The sequence below is a fragment of the Zingiber officinale genome, chromosome 4B, assembly GCF_018446385.1.
Source record: "Zingiber officinale cultivar Zhangliang chromosome 4B, Zo_v1.1, whole genome shotgun sequence".
Taxonomy (NCBI): domain Eukaryota; kingdom Viridiplantae; phylum Streptophyta; class Magnoliopsida; order Zingiberales; family Zingiberaceae; genus Zingiber; species Zingiber officinale.
The window spans coordinates 140,503,365-140,525,276 of NC_055993.1; the positions used below are offsets into that span (position 1 = coordinate 140,503,365).

General features: G+C 37.2%; 1 protein-coding gene across 1 annotated transcript; it reads left to right on the forward strand.

The window, feature by feature from the left end:
* The first annotated feature begins 206 nt into the window (after positions 1–206).
* LOC121977184 (GDSL esterase/lipase At1g31550-like) lies at positions 207–20,819 on the forward strand. The gene is made up of 5 exons (XM_042529751.1): positions 207–492; positions 557–778; positions 19,894–20,042; positions 20,117–20,393; positions 20,462–20,819. Exons 1-5 carry the CDS (start codon positions 261–263, stop codon positions 20,725–20,727), a joined length of 1,146 nt encoding a protein of 381 aa, XP_042385685.1. The 5' UTR covers positions 207–260; the 3' UTR covers positions 20,728–20,819.
* The last annotated feature ends 1,093 nt before the right edge of the window (positions 20,820–21,912 follow it).

The window sequence follows — 21,912 nt, forward strand, 5'->3', positions numbered from 1 at the left end:
ATTCATTTGATCCATTTATTCCGTGATGTGATGGGAAATTATAGTCCTTTCAAAAAATAATTAAAAATATTAATTTTTTAATCTTTATTCGAGTAGACAATTTTTTTTGAGGCAAGCCAGAAGCGTGCCGAAAGTTGGATTATAACAAATTTTAATATCTCAGATCATGAACTAATAATAATAATAATAATAATAATAATAATAATAATAATAATAAATCACTGTTGACGGTTGGTAGTGCTCTCAGATCTGGTTCCACAATGATCGCCGCTGCGGCTGCCGCCTTCGTCCTCCTCCTTTTCCCTGCCGTTCTCGCCGCCGGATGCTACTCCTCCATGTTCAGCTTCGGCGACTCCCTCGCCGACAATGGAAACCTCCTCCACATCGACGGCAACCACAGCGCCGGTTTCGCCTGCCTGCCGTACGGCATGACCTACTTCGGCCGCCCCACCGGACGCTTCTCCGACGGCCGCCTTATCCTCGATTTTATCGGTACTACACTCCCTTCTACTCCCCTTTCCTCTCCGTAAGAAATCGCGATTAATATCCCCCGCAGCGGAGGCGCTCGGATTGCCCCTTTTGCCGGCCTACTTGGATCAGCGGCGTGTCGGCGGAGATTTCGAGCAAGGCGCCAACTTTGCGGTGGCAGGCGCGACGGCCCTCGACAGTAGCTTCTTTAAGGAACGAGACATCCACAACGACTTCACCAATGTCTCTTTAGGCGTCGAGATCCGGTGGTTCCGCCAATTGCTCCCCTCACTCTGCTCCTCCCCTTCAGGTTTAATTTCTCCCATCAATTTCAGATCTTGCCTTTGTAGGATTTAATCGGGTTAATAAAAATAAAACACAATAATTATGTCATTTATAAACAAAATTCTAATTAAGTGATCTAATGCATTAAGTATTATTACGGGATTTATATTATTGGATATGGGTTCAACGTATTATTAATCTATTTTAAAAATAATAATGGGATGTTAATTGTGCAAAGGTGGGTCCCGCCGCCCAGCGGCCCCCTAGGCCTGGCCCCACAGGGATCCTAGGAGGAGGTAAATCAACGATGAATGCTGGCCCGATTAAAGCGTGGTGTCTCCGGAATAATAATGGGATGTTAATGAGTTATTATGTGGATGGTCTTGGTATATAAAAAGAAGAAGCTGATTGATGTGGGTATCTTGAATCTTGGATTCAATAGAGCTTCTTTATCTTCCTTCCTCCTCTCGTCTTCATTGAAAATGACTATGGATTGCCTCACTCCTGTTGAAGATCATTCCGTGCTTGTAGAAACTTTTGCGACAAGTAAGAGATATAATGACATTAGTTATGGACTCAGGTTAGCATTCGGCTTGTTGTTGTATCAATTTGGGTATTCAATATTGCCTTAAAGATAGATGATAGCTAGATCTCATAATTGATACATCATAAGGATTTATTTCCCATGTATCACTATTTGCTTTCAATTGGTAAAAGAGGTTAGTATTAACCAATCGTCATATTTTAAGGTGAAGAAGGTGTATATGTCGAATGTAGGATAAGTTAGGATTGAACCGATGGATTGAGTTTTTCACATTATTAGCAAAGAACACTATTGACAATGCGAATTTAGGATTTTTGAACTAAAAAAATCGTGTTCAGAAAACTAGGTTTTCATTTACCAATCGATTGTCATAAGAACCAATTGATTGGGATGCTTAGAATTGCGCATAGAAAAGGATGAAATAGATTCTTGAACCTGGGTTGTGTACAGAAGGGTCTGAAATCAATTGGTTAATACCAATCAATTGTCATAAGGAGCCAATCGATTGGATAACCCTGGGTCGGATACAAAGGCATCGGAATCGATTGGGCAGTTCGATTGATTTTCACCAATCGACTATTCTTCATTGGGTTATCCACAGAAGGTCTCCAAATCGATTGGTGGATCAATTGATGTTTACCAATAGATTGGAGTGGATGAACTCGTGAACAGAGACCTTCTAAGTTGATTAGGGAACTTGACTGCTATGTACCAATTAATTGTCATTGATGTAGCCAGGAATTGACATATAAGGAGTATCAATCGATTGCTACCTGTTGACAATTGATCGATTGGTAGTCGAGATCAATCGATTGGTAGCCGAGATCAATTGATTGATAACTGATTAGTTACGTTTTCATCAAGTTTCCTTGGATTCTTCTTCACACTTGCTATTTAGTTGAGCTAATACTGTCGCTAAAGCAAGAACTATTAGGGAGGCTAGGGGTATTTTTATAGATGAATGTATATCCTTGCTAAAGATTGTTGGCAGAAAGGAAAATTATTTTTATGCCAGATGTATCTTTAAGGAAGCTCACAAGTCTAGTTTGACTTCTAAGTCATGCACATACTATGTTGACCCAAAGGAAAAGTATTGTAAATGATACTTGAAAACATGAGTTAACTAAAGAGACTCATAAATAAAGTATCATACGTAAATACATCAGCCCAAAGGAATGCTAGTTATGCGGCGGATGCATCTTTAAGGAAGCTTGCAAGTCTAGTTTGACTTCTAAGTCATGCGCATAATATGTCGACCCAAAGGAAGATGCACTATGTGACCGATTAAAAGTATTATGAATGATACTTGAAAACATAAGCTTACTAAGGAGGCTCATGAATAAAGTATCATGCGCAAATACGTCGGTCCAAAGAAATGCGAGTTATGTGGCTGATGAAGATAATTATGAGTTGTTTGGAGAGTACCAATAACAAGTTACAATTTAGTCCAAAGACTTAATTAATGTTGCACTCGGTATTTCAATTACTGCACATAAAGTTATATATTTATTTGTTGCATTTTGTTACTGTACAACTATAAATATACATGTTTTGTTTAGAAAATTGAGGTATGTTCTTTACTTTTGTTTATGTAGTGCTCTAAATGTCTGCTAATTTAAACATCTCGTGCTTACTGATATAAACTTTGGACAATGGAAAGAACATATGATAATATTATTAGGCTGCATGGATTTAGACATTGTATTAAGGTATGATCATCCTACACCTTTGACTGGAGATTCCACTGCGGATTAAAAGGTGATCTTTGATAAGTGGGGGCGATTGAATCTCATGAGTCGTATGATCTTGAAGATGTTCCTTCTAGAATCACTTAGACATTTGATAATTGAAGATGAGGATGCTAAGACCTTCATTAAGGAATTAGCGAACCGATTTACCTCAAACGAAAATGTCAAGACTACTACACTTCTCACGAAGTTAGTGTACATGTGATACAATGGGAAGGGTAGTGATGGTCTCTTTTTCCACTTCTCTCGGGCTCTTCCTCTCCAGGACGCGAGATCGGCTTCCCCATGGCGAGATCTAATACGGATTAGAGCTTGAGCCGACTTATCAGCACAACTCTTCTAATGCTCAAGTCAGTGATCGAGCAAAGAAGGAAGAAAATGACTAAAGAAGAAGAAGATGAAGAAGAAAGCTAATGGAAAGCAGTCGCGTCTATTTGCGAGAATAAGAGAACCAACCTCCTGATGCCTTATATAGATCCCTAAAGAGAACCCCCACGTTATCTGCCTTCGCGCACCTTTTGGCTACTTCCCACCTAAGTGAGTGAAGGCGAGTTTGTTGACGATCCATTATCATTCCTCGACTTAAAGATTACCACATAAGATGGGGAAGGAATCAGGGGGACTACCTCTTACACCTACTTCGTGTTCTCCATTTGTTGACCACGTGGTGGAGAGGAAGAAATCAAGGGAACTTTCTCTGACATCCCGTTTGTGTTCTCCATTCATTGAATGACACATATCAATGACTAGAAGCTTCTATACCCTTTGATGCTGAACAAGCCCCATACAGCTCGAAGGAATCCCATTGCTTAGAGAACTTGGGTCGTATTGCTCATTGGGCCTTAGACATATTGTTCGAAGGAACCTTGTTATATTGCTCGGAGCAACTCCATTATATTGCTCGGAGGAACCTTGTTATATTGCCTGTAGGAACTCCGTTATATTGCTTGGAGGAACCTTGTTATCATATTGCTTAGAGGTATAATCTCAGATATCATCAGATGCCCTTCTTTCAAGTTGGACTGAAGAACGAAGTCGAATGAAGTTTGATTAAATATATAATCAAAGGTTGGATAACACTGACTACTATCATGGGTTGGGAACCAATTATATATTTTCATATTGCTCGGAGGTATAATCCCGAATAACATCAGATGTCCCTCTTTCAAGTCGGATTGAATAGCGAAGTCGAATGAAATTCGATTAAATGTGTGATCGAACTTTGGATAACCCCGGTTACCATCATGTGTTGGGAACCAATTATATATTATCGTATTGCTTGGAGGTATAATCCCATATACCAGCAGGTAGCATTAGGGAGTATTTTATGGATATGTCAAACTTAGTTATAAGGCTTGTGACACTAAAGTTAGAAATGCCTGAAAGCGCCCTTGGCCTTATGAACCTCATTCTAATCTCTTTGCCTACACAATTTACTGCATTTAAAGTAAGTTCTAACACTCAAAAGAAGTGGACAATAAATGATCTTATAGCTCACTACGTACAGGAAGAAGAGAGATTGAGGCATGATATATCTCATAGTGCTAATTTTGTATCTTCGTCTTAGTATTCGAACAAGAAAAAAAGAAAGAATAAAAGTAAGAGTAAGGGTAAACATCTTGTAGTAATTGGGGCTCCATGGCATAAGATGCACAAGTAACAAGATTTGGACTCACTTTATTTCTTACGTAAAAAGAAAGATCATTTAAAGAAAAATTCCCCCAGATACGTCAAATATAGTGTAAAGAAAGGTAAGCTTCTCAACTTTGTCAGTTCAGGAGTCAACCTAACTACTGTACCTAATAATACTTGGTGGATAGATAATGATGCAATACTTACAGAAGTGAAATTATAAAGGGTTACCTCAGGAGTCGAATGTCAATTGATGCTAAAGATGCATCTATATGGGAATTGGCAAGAAGGCGAAAGTAGAGACGATAGATGTCTTTAGAGTTTATTTAAGGAATAATGTACTTTTAAATTTGGAAAATACAATTGTAGTGTCGTCATTTAAATGAAACTTAATTTCTATTTCATGTTTGGATAAATCCGGATATACTTGTTCATTTGGAAATGGAAAAAAAATATGTTTTGAAATTCTATTTTATGTGATAATGATTCTTTGATTGATAAACTATACAGATTAGGCATTGAAATTCATACGGATAATATTATGATGTATAGTATAGATGTGAAACATCGTTTAACGAGTGAGATTTTGGAATCCGCATTGAGTGTATCAAGAAAAAAATGACTAACAAAAGTAATAAAAGTTCAAAATAGAGTAATGGAATCTTAGAGTTAATACATAAGGGCATATGTCAACCGTTTCCTAAAACTTTTTGAAATGGTCAAACATATTTTATTAGTTTTATAGACGATTATTCCCAATATGGATTCTTGTACCAAATTCATGAGAAGTCGCAATCCCTAGATATATTCAAAACCTTTAAAGTTGAAGTTGAAAATCAACTTGGTAAGAAGATTAAGAGTGTCAGATTAGACCATGGTGGTGAATACTATGGTAGATCTGACGGATTAGGTGAACAATGTTATGGATCATTTACAAATTACCTTGCAGAGTGCAGAATCATGGCACAATACACTATGCCTGGGACCCTTCAGCAAAATGGTGTAGTAAAGTGACGAAACCGGATACTAAAAGACATGGTGAGAAGTATGATTGCATTCTCTTCTCTATTCAAGTCTTTATAAGGTGAGACACTACTGCGGTTTACTAACTCAATAGAATTCTTGATAAGGTGGTAATGAAAATCTCATACAAGTTATGGACACGTAGACTGCCTAGTGTTAGGCATCTACATGTTTAAAGTTGTCCAATTAAGACTAGGCTCTATAGGCCTAATAAAAGAAAATTGAACTTAAGAACTGTTAGCTATCATTTTGTAAGATACTCAAAAAACTTAAGAGGCTTTAAGTTTTATAACCTCTTGAGTAGATCCTTTTTTGAGACGGATAATGGCAAATACATTGAGGATGGTGAGAGTGATAAAATTAGGAAAACATCATTTAAGGAGAACATTGGTTATCCCAATATGGTAACTAATGAAGCAGCTAATAGTGAAAGCAAACATTTCATCAATGGTACCAGAAGTTTGATCAAGTGGTCTTTTTTCATATAGTTTAAGGAGAATCTAGTTGATCAATGTTTGTATATAAAGTTCAGTGGGAGTAAGTTTATTATATTTGTTCTATATGTGGACGATATATTGCTTGTAATTAATAATAAGAGTTTATTGCTAGAAAACAAGTCATTTTTATCTGGTGAATTTGAAATGAATGATCTTGGTGATGCATTCTTTGTTTTAGGCATATAGATTGTTTGTGCTCATTTAAGGTGCACACTTAAACTATTACTGATGCGGTGATGAGGAGGGGCCCCACCCCTCGGAGGATAGTTATCACGTGGAGGGCAAAGTCAAGGCGGTCAACGCTTAGAAGTCATTTGCCGATCGAACGAGCATGTCCCGATCGGGAAGAGAAAGGCCCGATCCGATAGCACCTTTGACTCGGCCATGAGGTGAGCACCCGACACTCAAATAAGAGGACGACAAAGAGAGCAGTATGCAGAAATTGGGTCGAGCGACTCTTTCACTCGGCCTAGCAGCAGACTCGACATTAGCTGAGCACGCGGACAGTGGATTTCCGGTAGAGCAGCTATCCCGCTCGGTCCAACGACAGAGCATGCGGATAGTGAACTTTTGACCGAGCGGCTATCCCACTCGGCCCGACAACAGACAACACGTGGACAGTGGAATTCCGGCCGAGCGCTATTCCGCTTGGCCAAGCAATAGACACAGCAAGCTATCTTTCGACATTCTTTTGGGAGCTAGTGTCACCGCTGACAGGCGATATGGTCCGACAGAGGATCGTACGGCGAAAGCTTCCACTGTCACTTCAGAGATATGCTTGGTCCGTTAATGTACTGTGTCAGAGACACTTTATCGACAGGTCTTTTTAGGGAAAGCTTAGAGGCGCGTGCCCGCCTTGGGAAATGCGAACATGTGCTACAGGAGCTCTATATAAAGAGGGGTCCAAGCATCGGCAGAGGTATGTTATATTATTCACTGTTTACGCTACAGTAGTCTTCTTGTTGCTCCGCTTTCTAGTTCATCGCCGGCGATTGACTTGAACGTCGGAAGGCCAATGTCGGAGACCCCTTCTCTAGTTCGGCACTGACGTAGTATGTATTGCATCTCCGCGCGGAATCCACAAGAGGTCAGCATGAGCGTCACATCCCCAGCTTTCTGTGACTTTCAGACAGGATCAATTACTAAAGGTCTATATAGAAAATATACTTATTCGATATGTGACATGTAAAATTATACTTCTGGTGACACATATGTGTTAAAGGGTAATAGATTTAGCTTGCAACAATGTCTACATCATGAACTTAATATTAAGGAAATACAACAATTTCCTTATGAATCGGTAGTAGGGAGTTTAATGTATGCTTATGTATATATGTGTACATTATGGGCATGTTGGGATGATATTTGACTAACCTGGACCAAAGCATTAGAAAGATGTAAAGAGGGTTATACAGTATTTGTAAAGAATGAAAGATTACATGCTCATATATCAGAGATTAAGTCATTTGAAGATCATTGGATATTCAAACTCCGATTTTACTGAATGCTTAGATAGTAGGAGGTTCCCCTCATAATATGTCTTCATATTGGTGGGAGGGGGTATTGTTGGTTGCTACTCGGAAAGCCTATAGGTTCCACTGTACAAAAATTTTGTACAAAGGTCTGAACCTTTTCCTAGCTACCATGTGTTCTTTTAAATTAAATTTTGGATCTCCTGCGGAACTTAACACGTTTGATCCAAAACTTAATCTATTTGTTCTTTTAGGTTTTGACTTGGATCTCCTGCGGAACTTAACACGTTCGACCCAAGTCTCCTTAAGTTATTAATTCCATTAAATATTAATTTCCATAAAAGGTTCCCAGTACTGACGTGGCGAGGCACATGGCCTTCTTGGATATGGGAGCAACCACCACCGACTAGACAAAACCTTTAATAGAAAGGTAATATTTAATTTCCTAAAATAACTTTAGGTTAACCAAAGAGAACAATCAAATCACAAGGAAAAGAAAGAAACAAAAGAACACAACTTCGAAAAAAAACATATTCGAAATACTAGAACGTAAGCCTCTTGTATTTGGTATTATTTCCATAAATAACTAGCATGATGCGGAAATAGAAATTACTAGTTATACCTTGTAGAAAAACCTCTTGATCTTCTACCGTATTCCTCTTCTAACCTCGGACGTTGTGTGGGCAACGATCTTCCAAGATGAGAAACCACCAACCACCTTCTTCTTCTCCAAGCAAGGTTCGGCCACAAAAGAAAAGCTTCACCAAGGAGAAAAACCAAAATACTAACCAAGCTCCAAGAGATGCTAGCTTTCTCTCCTTCTTCTTCTTCTTCTCCAAGTAGTATCCGGCCACCACAAGAGCTCCAAGGAGGGGAGAGAGGTTCGGCCACCACAAGAGGAAGAGAGGGAGAGGATGAACCGGCCACCACAAGGAACAAGAGAGGGAGAGGAATAATAGATGTTGTGTCTTGTGAAGGCACCCTCACCCCTTCTTTTATATTCCTTGGCCTAGGTAAATTAGGAAATAAATTTTCCTTAATTTCCTTGACATGATTTAATTGAGAGAAATAAAATAAAATTTTCCTAATTAATTTGTGATGGCCGGCCACATCATTGGAAGGCAAATAGGACAAGTTTCAATCAACAATTAAAACTTCCTAATTTGTTTCCAGAAATTTTAAAAAATAAAATTTCTCTTTAAAATCTCTTTATGGTTAATAAAAGGAAATATCTATAATTTTAATTTTATTAACATGTGAATAATTTTAAAGAGAAAATAAAACATCTCTCCAATCTACAAATAAGGAAAGAGATCTAATCTCTTTCTTTAATCTTTTGTAAATTTTTACAAGAGAGATATTTTAATTTTAATTCTATTTTAAATTAAATCTTCCACATAATAATAAACATTAAAATTAAAATTTCTTTTTAATTAATTATGGCCGGCCCTACTAGCTTGGGTTCAAGCTAGGGCCGGCCACCTTTAGGCCGGCCCTAGCTTGGTTCCCAAGCTAGCTTGGCCGGCCCCTTTAGGTGGGTATAAAGGTGGGTATATGTGGGTATAGTACTCTATAAATAAGAGGCTACGATAGGGACCGAGAGGAGGAATTGGTTTGGTCTCCGATAAAATTAAGCATCCCGTGTTCGCCAACACACAACTTAATTTTATCAATGATAATTCATTCCACTAGAGAACTATCATTGAACTACCGCACCAATCCCAAATTACATTTTGGGCTCCTTCTTATTATGAGTGTGTTAGTCTCCGTGTTTAAGATATCGAATGTCCACTAATTAAGTGAGTTCGACAACTCATTTAATTAATATCTAAGTCCAAGAGTAGTACCACTCAACCTTATTATCATGTCGGACTAAGTCCACCAGGTTTAACATGACAATCTTTATGAGCTCCTCTTGAGGACATTATCAACCTAGTATCACTAGGACACGGTTTCCTTCTATAATCAACAACACACACTATGAGTGATACCATTTCCCAATTTATCGGGTTTATTGATTCATCGAACTAAATCTCACCCATTGATAAATTAAAGAAATAAATATCAAACATATGTGCTTGTTATTATATTAGGATTAAGAGCACACACTTCCATAATAACTGAGGTCTTTGTTCCTTTATAAAGTCAGTATAAAAGGAACGACCTCAAATGGTCCTACTCAATACACTCTGAGTGTACTAGTGTAATTATATAGTCAAGATAAACTAATACCTAATTACACTACGACTTTCTAATGGTTTGTTCCTTTCCATTCTGGTCGTGAGCTACTGTTTATAATTTATAAGTTACTGATAACATCATCTTCTGTATGTGACACCACATACTATGTTATCTACAATATAAATTAAATGAACAACTACAAACAAATGTAGATAATTAGACCAAATGTGATTCTTTATTCATAATGAATGTTTACAAAGCTTAGGCTCTCAGTATACACTCCAACAATCTCCCATACTAATGACTAGCTCTCAGCATATCTTCATTCACCCTCCAGCTGGTCAAATTGCAAGGATGGAGCCTTAGTGAAGATGCGCGGTTATCCGCTGATGCAATCTTGGCGATGACAACTTCTCCTCGCTCACGATATCTCTTATCAAGTGGTACTTGCGCTCTATATGTTTACTTGCCTTATGGGCTCGTGGTTCCTTCGAGTTTGCAAATGCACTATTATCACAATAAATTGTGATGATTTTGGGCAAACCAGAATCACATCTAAGTCCATTAGAAAGTTCTGAGCCATACTGCTTCTTTAGCCTCGAGGCTGCCACATACTCACTTCCATGGTTGAGTCCGAAACTGATTAACACTCCTCCATGAAATGGCTCCACCTCCTAAAGTAAACACATAGCCCGATGTAGACTTACTGTTATCCGATTGGAAATCCAAATCAGTGTAACCCACAGGAAGCGGATCGTTCGCTTGGTAAACTAGCATATAATCTCTAGTCCTTCTCGTGTACTTTAATATATGCTTTACCGCATTCCAATGTCCTTGTCGAGGTTACTCGATATCTCCGACCATGCCCACGGCAAAACGGATATCCTCGTACATACATTGCATACATTAGGCTTCCTACAAGCATAAGGAACTGCCTTCATTTCCTCAATATCCTTTGATGTCTTCGGAGACATCTCTTTAGATAAGGCTACTCCATGCCTAAAAGGTAAGAAACCTTTCTTGGAGTTCTGCATGCTAAAACGAGCAAGGACTGTATCTATATATGAAGCTTGGGATAGACACAACATTCTTTTCTTGCGATCCCTTATAACTTTGATCCCAAGAATGTGTGCATATTCTCCTAAGTCCTTCATATCAAATTGTTTGGACAACCATACCCTTACGTCCGATAATACCTTGACATTGTTGCCAATTAACAAAATATCATCTACGTATAGTACAAGAAATACCACCACGTTTCTGTTACACTTCTTATATACACAAGACTCATCCGGACTTTGAATAAATCCATAAGACTGGATTACTTCATTAAACCGGATGTTCCAAGACCTTGAAGCTTGCTTTAGTCCATAAATGGACCGATTGAGCTTGCATACTAGATGCTCTTTGCCTTTTCAATAAATCCTACGGTTGCTTCATATGGATGTTCTCTTCAAGACTTCCATTAAGGAAAGTCTTGACATCCATTTGCCAAATCTCATAATCCATATGAAAGAATGGATAAGAGTATCCGGATAGACTTAAGCATAGCTCTGGTGAAAAGGTTTCCTCGTAATCGATTCCCTCTTTCGAGTGTACCCTTCGCAACAAGCCTAGCTTTGAAGGTTTCTACCTTCCGTCTTCCTCTTTTCCTTTTGTAGATCCACTTGCATCCAACGGCTTTTACACCATCGGTGGTTCTACAAGCTCCTGACCTTATTAGAGTACATGGACTCTATTTGAATTCATTGCCTTTTGCCAAGACGCATCTATATCTTGGAGTGCTTCATATATCCATGGGGATCGGGTTCATGTTTACCCGGATCAAGTCCAAGACTCTCCCAAAAACATGAATCTTTCAGTCTGCATTACAACCTCCCACTACGACGAGGCATCCGTGGTTGTGTATCATGTGTGACACGTGTTGCGGTCTCTTGTGGTACTTCATCTTGTATTGTTGGTACTCAAGTAGACATGTCCTCTCTAAGTTCTTCTAAAACAACTTTACTCTTGGGCTTGTGATCCATTATATAGTCTTCTTCTAAAAGCGGGCATTGGTGCTAACAATGACCTTCCGTCTTAGGACTATAAAATAAACCACCTTTCGTTCCTTTGGAATATCCTACAAACACGCGAACTTCATGCGAAATTCTAACTTATCAGAATCTGGTTTAAGACATGTCTTGGACTACCCCATATCCGAATATGTCTTAGGCGGGTTTTCGCCCATTCCACGATTCTATGGGAGTAGAAGAAACTGATTTAGAAGGTACTAAGTTCGGAGCGTATACTGCTTTTCCAGAGCATATCCCAAACGAATTTGGTAATTCGAATAACTCATCATTGATCTAACCATCTCCATAAGAGTCCTATTCCTTCGTTCTGCCACACCATTCTGTTGGGTGTTTCAGGTGAGACAATTGGGATTGAATCCCGGCCTCTGATAAGTAATTCCTAAACTCTCCTAAGAGGTATTCGCCACCACGATCTGACCGTAGTGTCTTGATACTTTTACCTAGTCGTTTCTCCACATCAGCCTTGTATTCTTTGAACTTATCAAAACACTCGGACTTGCGGCGCATTAGGTAAATGTATCCATATCTTGAATAATCGTCTATGAAAGAGACAAAATATTCAAAACCTCCTCTTGACAGACATAGGACCACACAAATCAGAGTGAACCAACTCTAACACTTCTTTGGCTCTATACCCCTTGGCCTTAAACGGCCTCTTGGTCATTTTACCTTCTAAGCAAGATTCACAAGTTGGAAAATTTTCCAACTCTAATGAACTTAAAAGTCTATCGGCTATAAGCCTCTGAATCCTACTTAAGTTAATATGACCAAGCCTTAGATGCCAAAGATATGCTTGGTTCATTTCTGAAGGTTCTTTTCTCTTATTAGAATTAGAAGATGAATTATAAATTTCCATGTTTTGCTTTGTGGAAGAATTTGGATTTAAAATATACAAATTGCCAACTAATGCACCAGAACAGATAATCACTTTATTTCTTTTAATAACTACATCGTTACTGAAAGAAACTGAATATCCATCTAAAAACAGTTTAGAAACGGAAATTAAATTCTTTCTAAAACTGCGTACATCACGACAATTTCTTAAAACCAAATTTCTATTTCTACTAAAAGATAAGTAGACGTCTCCCACTGCAACAGCTGCCACCTTAGTAGCATTGCCCATGTAGACGATAATCTCCCCTTCAGATAGTCGTCGGGTTTCTTGGAACCCCTGCAAGGAATTGCAGACATGATCGATGGCTCCGTATCTACAGACCTGGTAGATAACACCGCTAAACATGTTTCAACAACTAGAGTATGAGATATACCTTTGTTTTGGTTCTTACGAGGACGATCAGCCTTCCAATGTCCTTATAGATGAAGCACTTGCCCTTCTTCTTCATTCCTCGCTTTATCCCGTACTCGAGATTTATTCACTTTCTTTCTTGAACCAGTTTGTTTCTTCTTCTTCTTACCTTTCGGTTTAGAAGTAGAACCATTTTCAACATAGTGAATTTGAGCATTGTGACGAAATAACCCTTCGGCTGCTTGTTAGTAGTTCCCCAATGAATAAATCCTTTTATTCATATTATAGTTCAGTCGGCTCAAAACTTCTAGGTAGGGTTTGGAGGATCATATCGATCCGGGTTTCCCATCAATTTCTCCTCCAAGGATCAGTATTTCGTTCGGATAAGCCATCATGTTTAGGATATGATCCCTTACAGGAGTACCCTCTTGCATGGTGGTCATTATCTTTCTCATAGCTTCTTGTCTAGAAGTCCTATCCGATGACGAAAGAGTTCCTTGAGATTGTTCATAATATCATGTCGTTGGTAAATCTTTACGCCGATGTTGCAATACATTTGACATTGAAGCCAAAATGTAACACCGCGCCATCTCATCTGCTTTTACCCATTTCCTATGATATTCAATCTCCTCTTGGGTAGATTCACCGATGGGTGCATCAGGGCAATGCTCGGTCAGATAAATTTATAGCTTTCAAGTAAGAACAATATCCAGGTTTCTTTTCCAATCTATGTAATTTGGTCCAGTAAGTCTATTTTGTTGAAGTATGATGGACGGTGGGTTGAAAGTCATCCTAAGAATCACAAATAACTTTTGGTCGAACTCTAAATTTAGAATAATATTGATTCCTCAAACAATACTATTTTAAATTAACCAACACCTTAAAACACCGTGAATTTTGTATGCCACGTTAGTGTGGACGATATACAAATTCAACATTTGTAAAAGGAGGGTTTTAACCCATTAATTTTATTATCTTGTCAACCTAACTTTTGACAAATAAAATTAATAGTTGGTATTATTTGGTCACACAAATAATAGCAGTGACTCCGTTTGGGAGGATACTATTAGATGTGTCTAAGTGTACACCATTACTTGACACTAAGTCCATTAATAAGATTATGCCCTTTCCGTTGGGAAGATCACACGCTCTTAATTAACTTCCTATAGTCATCCATAAATGGAAGTCTGTTCTAGTGGTCCGCAAACAAGCTCATCCGTTATGGAGGAAGGCACTCGAGCCAACGCGAGCTTGTTTGCATCACTTACAAACCAATAATGGAGACCAGGTGATTTGCTTAAAAACCCTCTCCCACTTAGTTATTTATAAATGAGGAATTTTAACTATGCTAGCCTACTAAACTTGTAAACTAACACGCACACACAGCACAATATAAAAGCAATAAATAGAAGATCTAATTTTCAACTATTATGGCTTTTATCTTTAATCGTCCTCCGTGTGTTGTCATCCAAAGCTTCTGCCATATTTGGCCACCCATCTTGCTCCGAGTTCCACTGCGCCTCTGGTCCTTAGAAGGTTCCACGCTTTGCAAGATTCGATCCATGACATAAATAGAATTTTACATTTGATCCTATATTCCATAAAAGGAATGTACATGTATCTAGATCAAAAATAAAATCCTAATAAAACTAAATACAGCTCCTGCTGTATTTTAATACAATCATGCACACAATAAATTGCCCTTGACATGTCCAAGGGTCCAATCACACATAATTAACTAAAAGCCATAATAGTTGGATCCTGCATCCATAGAGTTAGCACATCCTACTATTAACCTGCTTAAATTATGTATGACATGTGCATTAAACTAAATACCAAATACACAGAGGCAAAACCCTAGCTCTGATACCAATTGTTGGTTGCTACTCGGAAAGCCTATAGGTTCCACTGTACAAAAATTTTGTACAAAGGTCCGAACCTTTTCCTAGCTACCATGTGTTCTTTTAAATTAAATTTTGGATCTCTTGCGGAACTTAACACGTTTGATCCAAAACTTAATCTATTTGTTCTTTTAGGTTTTGACTTGGATCTCTGCGGAACTTAACACGTTCGACCCAAGTCTCCTTAAGTTATTAATTCCATTAAATATTAATTTCCATAAAGGTTCCCAGATCGACGTGGCGAGGCACATGGCCTTCTTGGATATGGGAGCAACCACCACCGACTAGACAAAACCTTTAATAGAAAGGTAATATTTAATTTCCTAAAATAACTTTAGGTTAACCAAAGAGAACAATCAAATCACAAGGAAAAGAAAGAAACAAAAGAACACAACTTCGAAAAAACATATTCGAAATACTAGAACGTAAGCCTCTTGTATTTGGTATTATTTCCATAAATAACTAGCATGATGCGGAAATAGAAATTACTAGTTATACCTTGTAGAAAAACCTCTTGATCTTCTACCGTATTCCTCTTCTAACCTCGGACGTTGTGTGGGCAACGATCTTCCAAGATGAGAAACCACCAACCACCTTCTTCTTCTCCAAGCAAGGTTCGGCCACAAAAGAAAAGCTTCACCAAGGAGAAAAACCAAAATACTAACCAAGCTCCAAGAGATGCTAGCTTTCTCTCCTTCTTCTTCTTCTTCTCCAAGTAGTATCCGGCCACCACAAGAGCTCCAAGGAGGGGAGAGAGGTTCGGCCACCACAAGAGGAAGAGTGGGAGAGGATGAACCGGCCACCACAAGGAACAAGAGAGGGAGAGGAATAATAGATGTTGTGTCTTGTGAAGGCACCCTCACCCCTTCTTTTATATTCCTTGGCCTAGGTAAATTAGGAAATAAATTTTCCTTAATTTCCTTGACATGATTTAATTGAGAGAAATAAAATAAAATTTCCCTAATTAATTTGTGATGGCCGGCCACATCATTGGAAGGCAAATAGGACAAGTTTCAATCAACAATTAAAACTTCCTAATTTGTTTCCAGAAATTTAAAAAAATAAAATTTCTCTTTAAAATCTCTTTATGGTTAATAAAAGGAAATATCTATAATTTTAATTTTATTAACATGTGAATAATTTTAAAGAGAAAATAAAACATCTCTCCAATCTACAAATAAGGAAAGAGATCTAATCTCTTTCTTTAATCTTTGTAAATTTTTACAAGAGAGATATTTTAATTTTAATTCTCTTTAAATTAAATCTTCCATAATAATAAACATTAAAATTAAATTTTCTTTTTAATTAATTATGGCGGCCCTACTAGCTTGGGTTCTAGCTAGGCTAAACCAGCTTAGGCTAGCTTGGTTCCCAAGCTAGCTTGCCCGGGTGGGTATAAAGGTGGGTATATGTGGGTATAGTACTCTATAAATAAGAGGCTACGATAGGGACCGAGAGGAGGAATTGGTTTTGGTCTCCGATAAAATTAGCATCCCATGTTCGCCCGAACACACAACTTAATTTTATCAATGATAATTCATTCCACTAGAGAACTATCATTGAACTACCGCACCAATCCCAAATTACATTTTGGGCTCCTTCTTATTATGAGTGTGTTAGTCTCCTGTGTTTAAGATATCGAATGTCCACTAATTAAGTGAGTTCTCGACAACTCATTTAATTAATATCTAAGTCCAAGAGTAGTACCACTCAACCTTATTATCATGTCGAAGTCCACCTGCAGGGTTTAACATGACAATCTTTATGAGCTCCTCTTGAGGACATTATCAACCTAGTATCACTAGGACACGCTTTCCTTCTATAATCAACAACACACACTATGAGTGATACCATTTCCCAATTTATCGGGTTTATTGATTCATCGAACTAAATCTCACCCATTGATAAATTAAAGAAATAAATATCAAACATATGTGCTTGTTATTATATTAGGATTAAGAGCACACACTTCCATAATAACTGAGGTCTTTGTTCCTTTATAAAGTCAGTATAAAAGGAACGACCTCAAATGGTCCTACTCAATACACTCTGAGTGTACTAGTGTAATTATATAGTCAAGATAAACTAATACCTAATTACACTACGACTTTCTAATGGTTTGTTCTTTTCCATTCTGGTCGTGAGCTACTGTTTATAATTTATAAGGTACTGATAACATCATCTTCTGTATGTGACACCACATACTATGTTATCTACAATATAAATTAAATGAACAACTACAAACAAATGTAGATAATTAGACCAAATGTGATTCTTTATTCATAATGAATGTTTACAAAGCTTAGGCTCTCAGTATACACTCCAACAGGTATATCATGGAAAAACGACAAACATACTCTAATAACTACTGCTACTATGGAGATAGAGTTTATAGTGTGCTACTAAACTTCCAATCACAGGATATGGATGCAGAACCTTATCATAGGATTACAAATCATCGAGGGTATTAACAAATAATTGAGAATCAACTGTGATAATAAAGTAACAAAATTATGTTCCAAGAATAATCGCAGTTACGTCGAAGTCTCAATGCATCAACATAAAGTTCCTGCCAGTTAAAGAAAGAGTTTAGAGTGATCAAATTATAATAGAGAATATAAAGACCGATTTCATGTTAGTGGATCCACTCACCAAGAGTTTGTTGCCCAAGGTGTTTCATCAACATGTGTTGAATGTGAGGGTTCTTTCTTTAGATAAAATACTAATTTGGTAGGAATATGTATTTGTATGATACTCTATATTAATGAACACATATTTTTAACTTATTGTACGTACTAAAGTTTTATGTGTGTATATGATTTTAACTCTGAGCATGAGTACATCTTAATTTACTATTATAGTTTTACGTACAATTTTGTAAGTATGATATAAGACTTAGTTTTGCGTTTTAAGGTTGAATCATAATTTATCGTTGCGGTTTAGCTTAAGGTTTTGGTAAATATGATTTAGACCCGATTTAGATCATAAGAAGGACTTATTGAGAATAGACATATACAAATCAGATTTCGTGTTAATCTTATACTACACATTCACATTAAATGTATGTCGTTAATGATATTAATACGGTGATTATTGTTAGGTCTTATTACAGTTATAGTAACTCTGATTTCTTTAGTTCTATATTAATTGAATTAATGTGTTAAATTATTTGAAGGGGTATTTAACTTATAAAGTTTTGGCATGTCGAACTCAACTAAGGTGTTGTGTGATGTATACGGTGTCAAGTATAACTCAAGTGAGAGATTATAGGATTTAATCTCTATTTGGTGAGCTAACATTTGATTAACAACAACACAACAATTATGCCATTAAGGATCTAAACTCTAATTAAGTGATCCAATGCATTAAGCATTAAGGGTGTTTATATTATTAGATGTATATTGAATGTGTAAATCTGTTAACCCATTTCATTAACAATAATGAACTGTTAATTGATTATGAGTTATTATATAGATGGCCCTTATAGGATGAGCCAATATATATAAGAGAAAAAGCTCATTGCTTTAGACATTTCGAATCTTGGATTCAATAGAGTTTCTTCATCTTCCTTCTCTTTTCCCATTGAGAAGGATTATGGATGGTCATCCACTATTGTAGAAGATCATTCCATGTTTATAGGAACTCCGACAAGTAAGATATACAATGACACTAGTTATGGACTCATGTCAGTATTTGGTTTGTCATTATATCAATTTCGATATTCAATATTTCTGTTCCTGCCCAAAATTGATGAAGGCAGTGAGCTGGGACGTGGCTCTGCGTTGATTCAATGAAGACTCTGCGTTGTCCTACAATACCAAGAGCGTTAGTGCCGGACCAAGAAAGGAGTCCCCGGCGTTGGCCCTCCGACGCTCAAGTCAGTGCTCGGTCTCAGAGAGAGTAGTGAACTGTAGCGAATGACATGTGTAAATAAGAAGTATCGCATACATCCGTTTATAGATGGAGAACCCTTTTATAGTGTCACTATTGTGTTGTGCACGTATTTCAAAGTATTAACACATTTTTCAAAATTTTACTAAGAAATGATAGGTCATAAAGTGTCTCTGACACCTTTCCTCAAATGAGCCTACAAATCACTTTAAGTTGACAAACTGAAAGCTTCTAAAGGACAATTTGCTGGCAGGATATTCTCTATTCTTTCCGACACAAATTTCCAAAAGGATTCCATGTGACAGTTATCTAAGTTCCGCTGTATGCTGATCTGCGGCCAGTCGGCTGGTATATCTCTAACTCGACCATACAGAGTAAAGCTACTGGCTTATTTTTCACTTGACTTTCATGTTGTTAGAGAAGTGCAAAGTGTTCGATCGGACCTAAGGTCCGATTGACAAGGATGGTGAGTCAGGTAATTTAGTATTTGACTTTTAACCTCAACTGCAAGTTGCGGAGGACGATCATTCAGATGGTCCGATCGGCTTTTAACGTCAGATCGACACTAAAGACCCACTCAACCAACCTTGCTTGATCCGCAGTCGGCAGTCCGCAATCTCGTGGTCAATCCAGCCTTACAATTTTGGCCGTTTAATTTGGATCTCCACGTCAGCCGGCCCTTGTTGCTTTGAATTGCTTTTGGGGTGGACCCCTCTTTATCACCGAATCAATTTCCTTAAAGATGGATGATAGTAAAATCTTATAATTCATACAATTGTTTTCGATGTATTGCTATTTGTTTTCACCCATTTCTAGTTTGCCCGAGTTTACAAATCCAGATTAAATTCGATGAATTAGTTGAAGATTCGATTTGTGCGCATCAAGTGCATTGAAACTTTGATCTTTTAGATAAGAACTCTTTGATGGCAGATTGCGCAGACACGCTGCAAGATTCTCTCATCATGATGGGCGAGATCGGAGGCAACGATTACATATACCCGATTTTTCAAAGAAGAAGCTTGGAGGAGGTCAAATCCTTCGTTCCTTTCGTCGTCGCCACCATCAGCTCCGCCGTCACTGTAACTTCCAAATCAAGTCCACTCTCATCCTTCCTTCTTCAATTTTCAAACCGAATTTACGATTTTCAATCCAGGAACTGATCGAGTTGGGCGCCCGAACGCTGGTGGTTCCAGGAATCACTCCTCTGGGATGCCACTCCGCCTTCCTCACCGAGTTCCAGACTCAAAACGTCGACGATTATGACGCCGGCACCGGTTGCCTGAACTGGTTGAACGAATTCTCCACCTACCACAACAGCCTCCTGGAAGCGGAGCTCCAAACGCTGCGGGGATTAAATCCTCACGCTACTATCATCTACGCCGACTACTTCGCCGCCATAATCAGCATCCTGAACAATCCAAACCAGTTCGGTGAGTGATCGAGTGAACACTTCTCGCGAATGATCGTTGAGCATTTGATCAAGTGTGTTTCGGTTTAGGATTCGGGAACGACACGCTCGTGAGCTGCTGCGGCGGCGGCGGCCCTTACAACTACAACCGCCGGCTCGGATGCGGCTCCGACGGGTATTCGCTCTGCGACGAGCCATCGCGCTGCGTGATATGGGATGGACTCCATATGACAGAGGCGACGCACCGGATCATCGCCGGCGGCTTGTTGCAGGGTCCTTTCGCCTCCCCTGCAATCGCCGACGCTTGCCCATTACAGAGCGTCATCCATTCGTCAACCAGTAGAATGGTCTCTTAATATTGCAATTAAAATATGTTTTATCTTTTAATAACAATTTCATCTCCATTAATTCTATCTGCATCTTCTTAATCAAACTTGCTTTCCAATTTAATAATTAATGAAAAATTTACATAGAATTAAATCGATAATTCAAAAAATTATCATCTTCTTAGACAAGTTGATTAATTTACTTGTTTATTCTTGTTGCTTATGGTTTGAATATTTTGCTGAAATAAAACTTTCAATATTTAATTTTTTTATGAAAAAAATTAAAAATTTATGTATCCACTTTAAGTGCCGAATACTCTTTTAAAATTTAGATTTTTTTTACTAAAGCACGTAACATTATTGTTTTATGTCAAATTGATATTTGACGTCGTATTTGATATTTTTTACTGAAGCACGTAACATTATTATTTTATGCCATCGTATCTGGAGAATATATATATACACACACTAATACACTTACTTTCATATCATTCTAAATTATCTAAATCTATCAATTAATTTTGATCAAAATATCGATCTAAAAAATTCAAAATAATATGAAATCAAATTTTACGTATTTGTCTAATTCTCCTATATATATATATATATATATATATATATATATATATATATATATATATATATATATATATATATATATATATATATACTTTTAAATATCAATTTAACACAATATATTAAGAATAATAATTTTTTAAATATAAATTAACTTTTTAACCATTTTTTAAAAAAAATTATGATTAATAACTTTAATCGATTGCTATAATATAATAATCGATTAAAATATTTTTTTATAATTAAAAATTAAATTTTGTTTAAAAAATTACTACTTTTAATATGTTATGTCAAATTGATATTTAAGTGTATATATCTAATCAGGAGAATTAGACGAACACATAAAACATAATTGCATGTCATTTTAAGCTCTCACCATATCATATGTGTTCTTCTAGTTCTCATAATTAAATTAATGTCTTCAAATATTAATTTGATTCAATATATTGAGTGCAGTGATTTTTTAATATGAATTTAATTTTTCAAATATATTCATATTCAAAAAATGACTACTCTCAATATATTGTGTCAAATTGATGTTTGAAGATATATATATATATATATATAATAATGAGTACTAGACGAACACATAAGATTTAGTTTAATGTCATTCCGAATTTTTTCGGTCCATTAGCCAAT

Excerpts from the sequence above, each read along its gene's own strand:
- LOC121977184 (XM_042529751.1), top strand. The coding sequence starts at position 261 with ATGATCGCCGCTGCGGCTGCCGCCTTCGTCCTCCTCCTTTTCCCTGCC. Across the intron at positions 779-19,893 it reads ACTCTGCTCCTCCCCTTCAG|ATTGCGCAGACACGCTGCAA; the intron begins GTTTAATTTCTC and ends CTTTGATGGCAG. Across the intron at positions 20,394-20,461 it reads GAACAATCCAAACCAGTTCG|GATTCGGGAACGACACGCTC; the intron begins GTGAGTGATCGA and ends GTTTCGGTTTAG.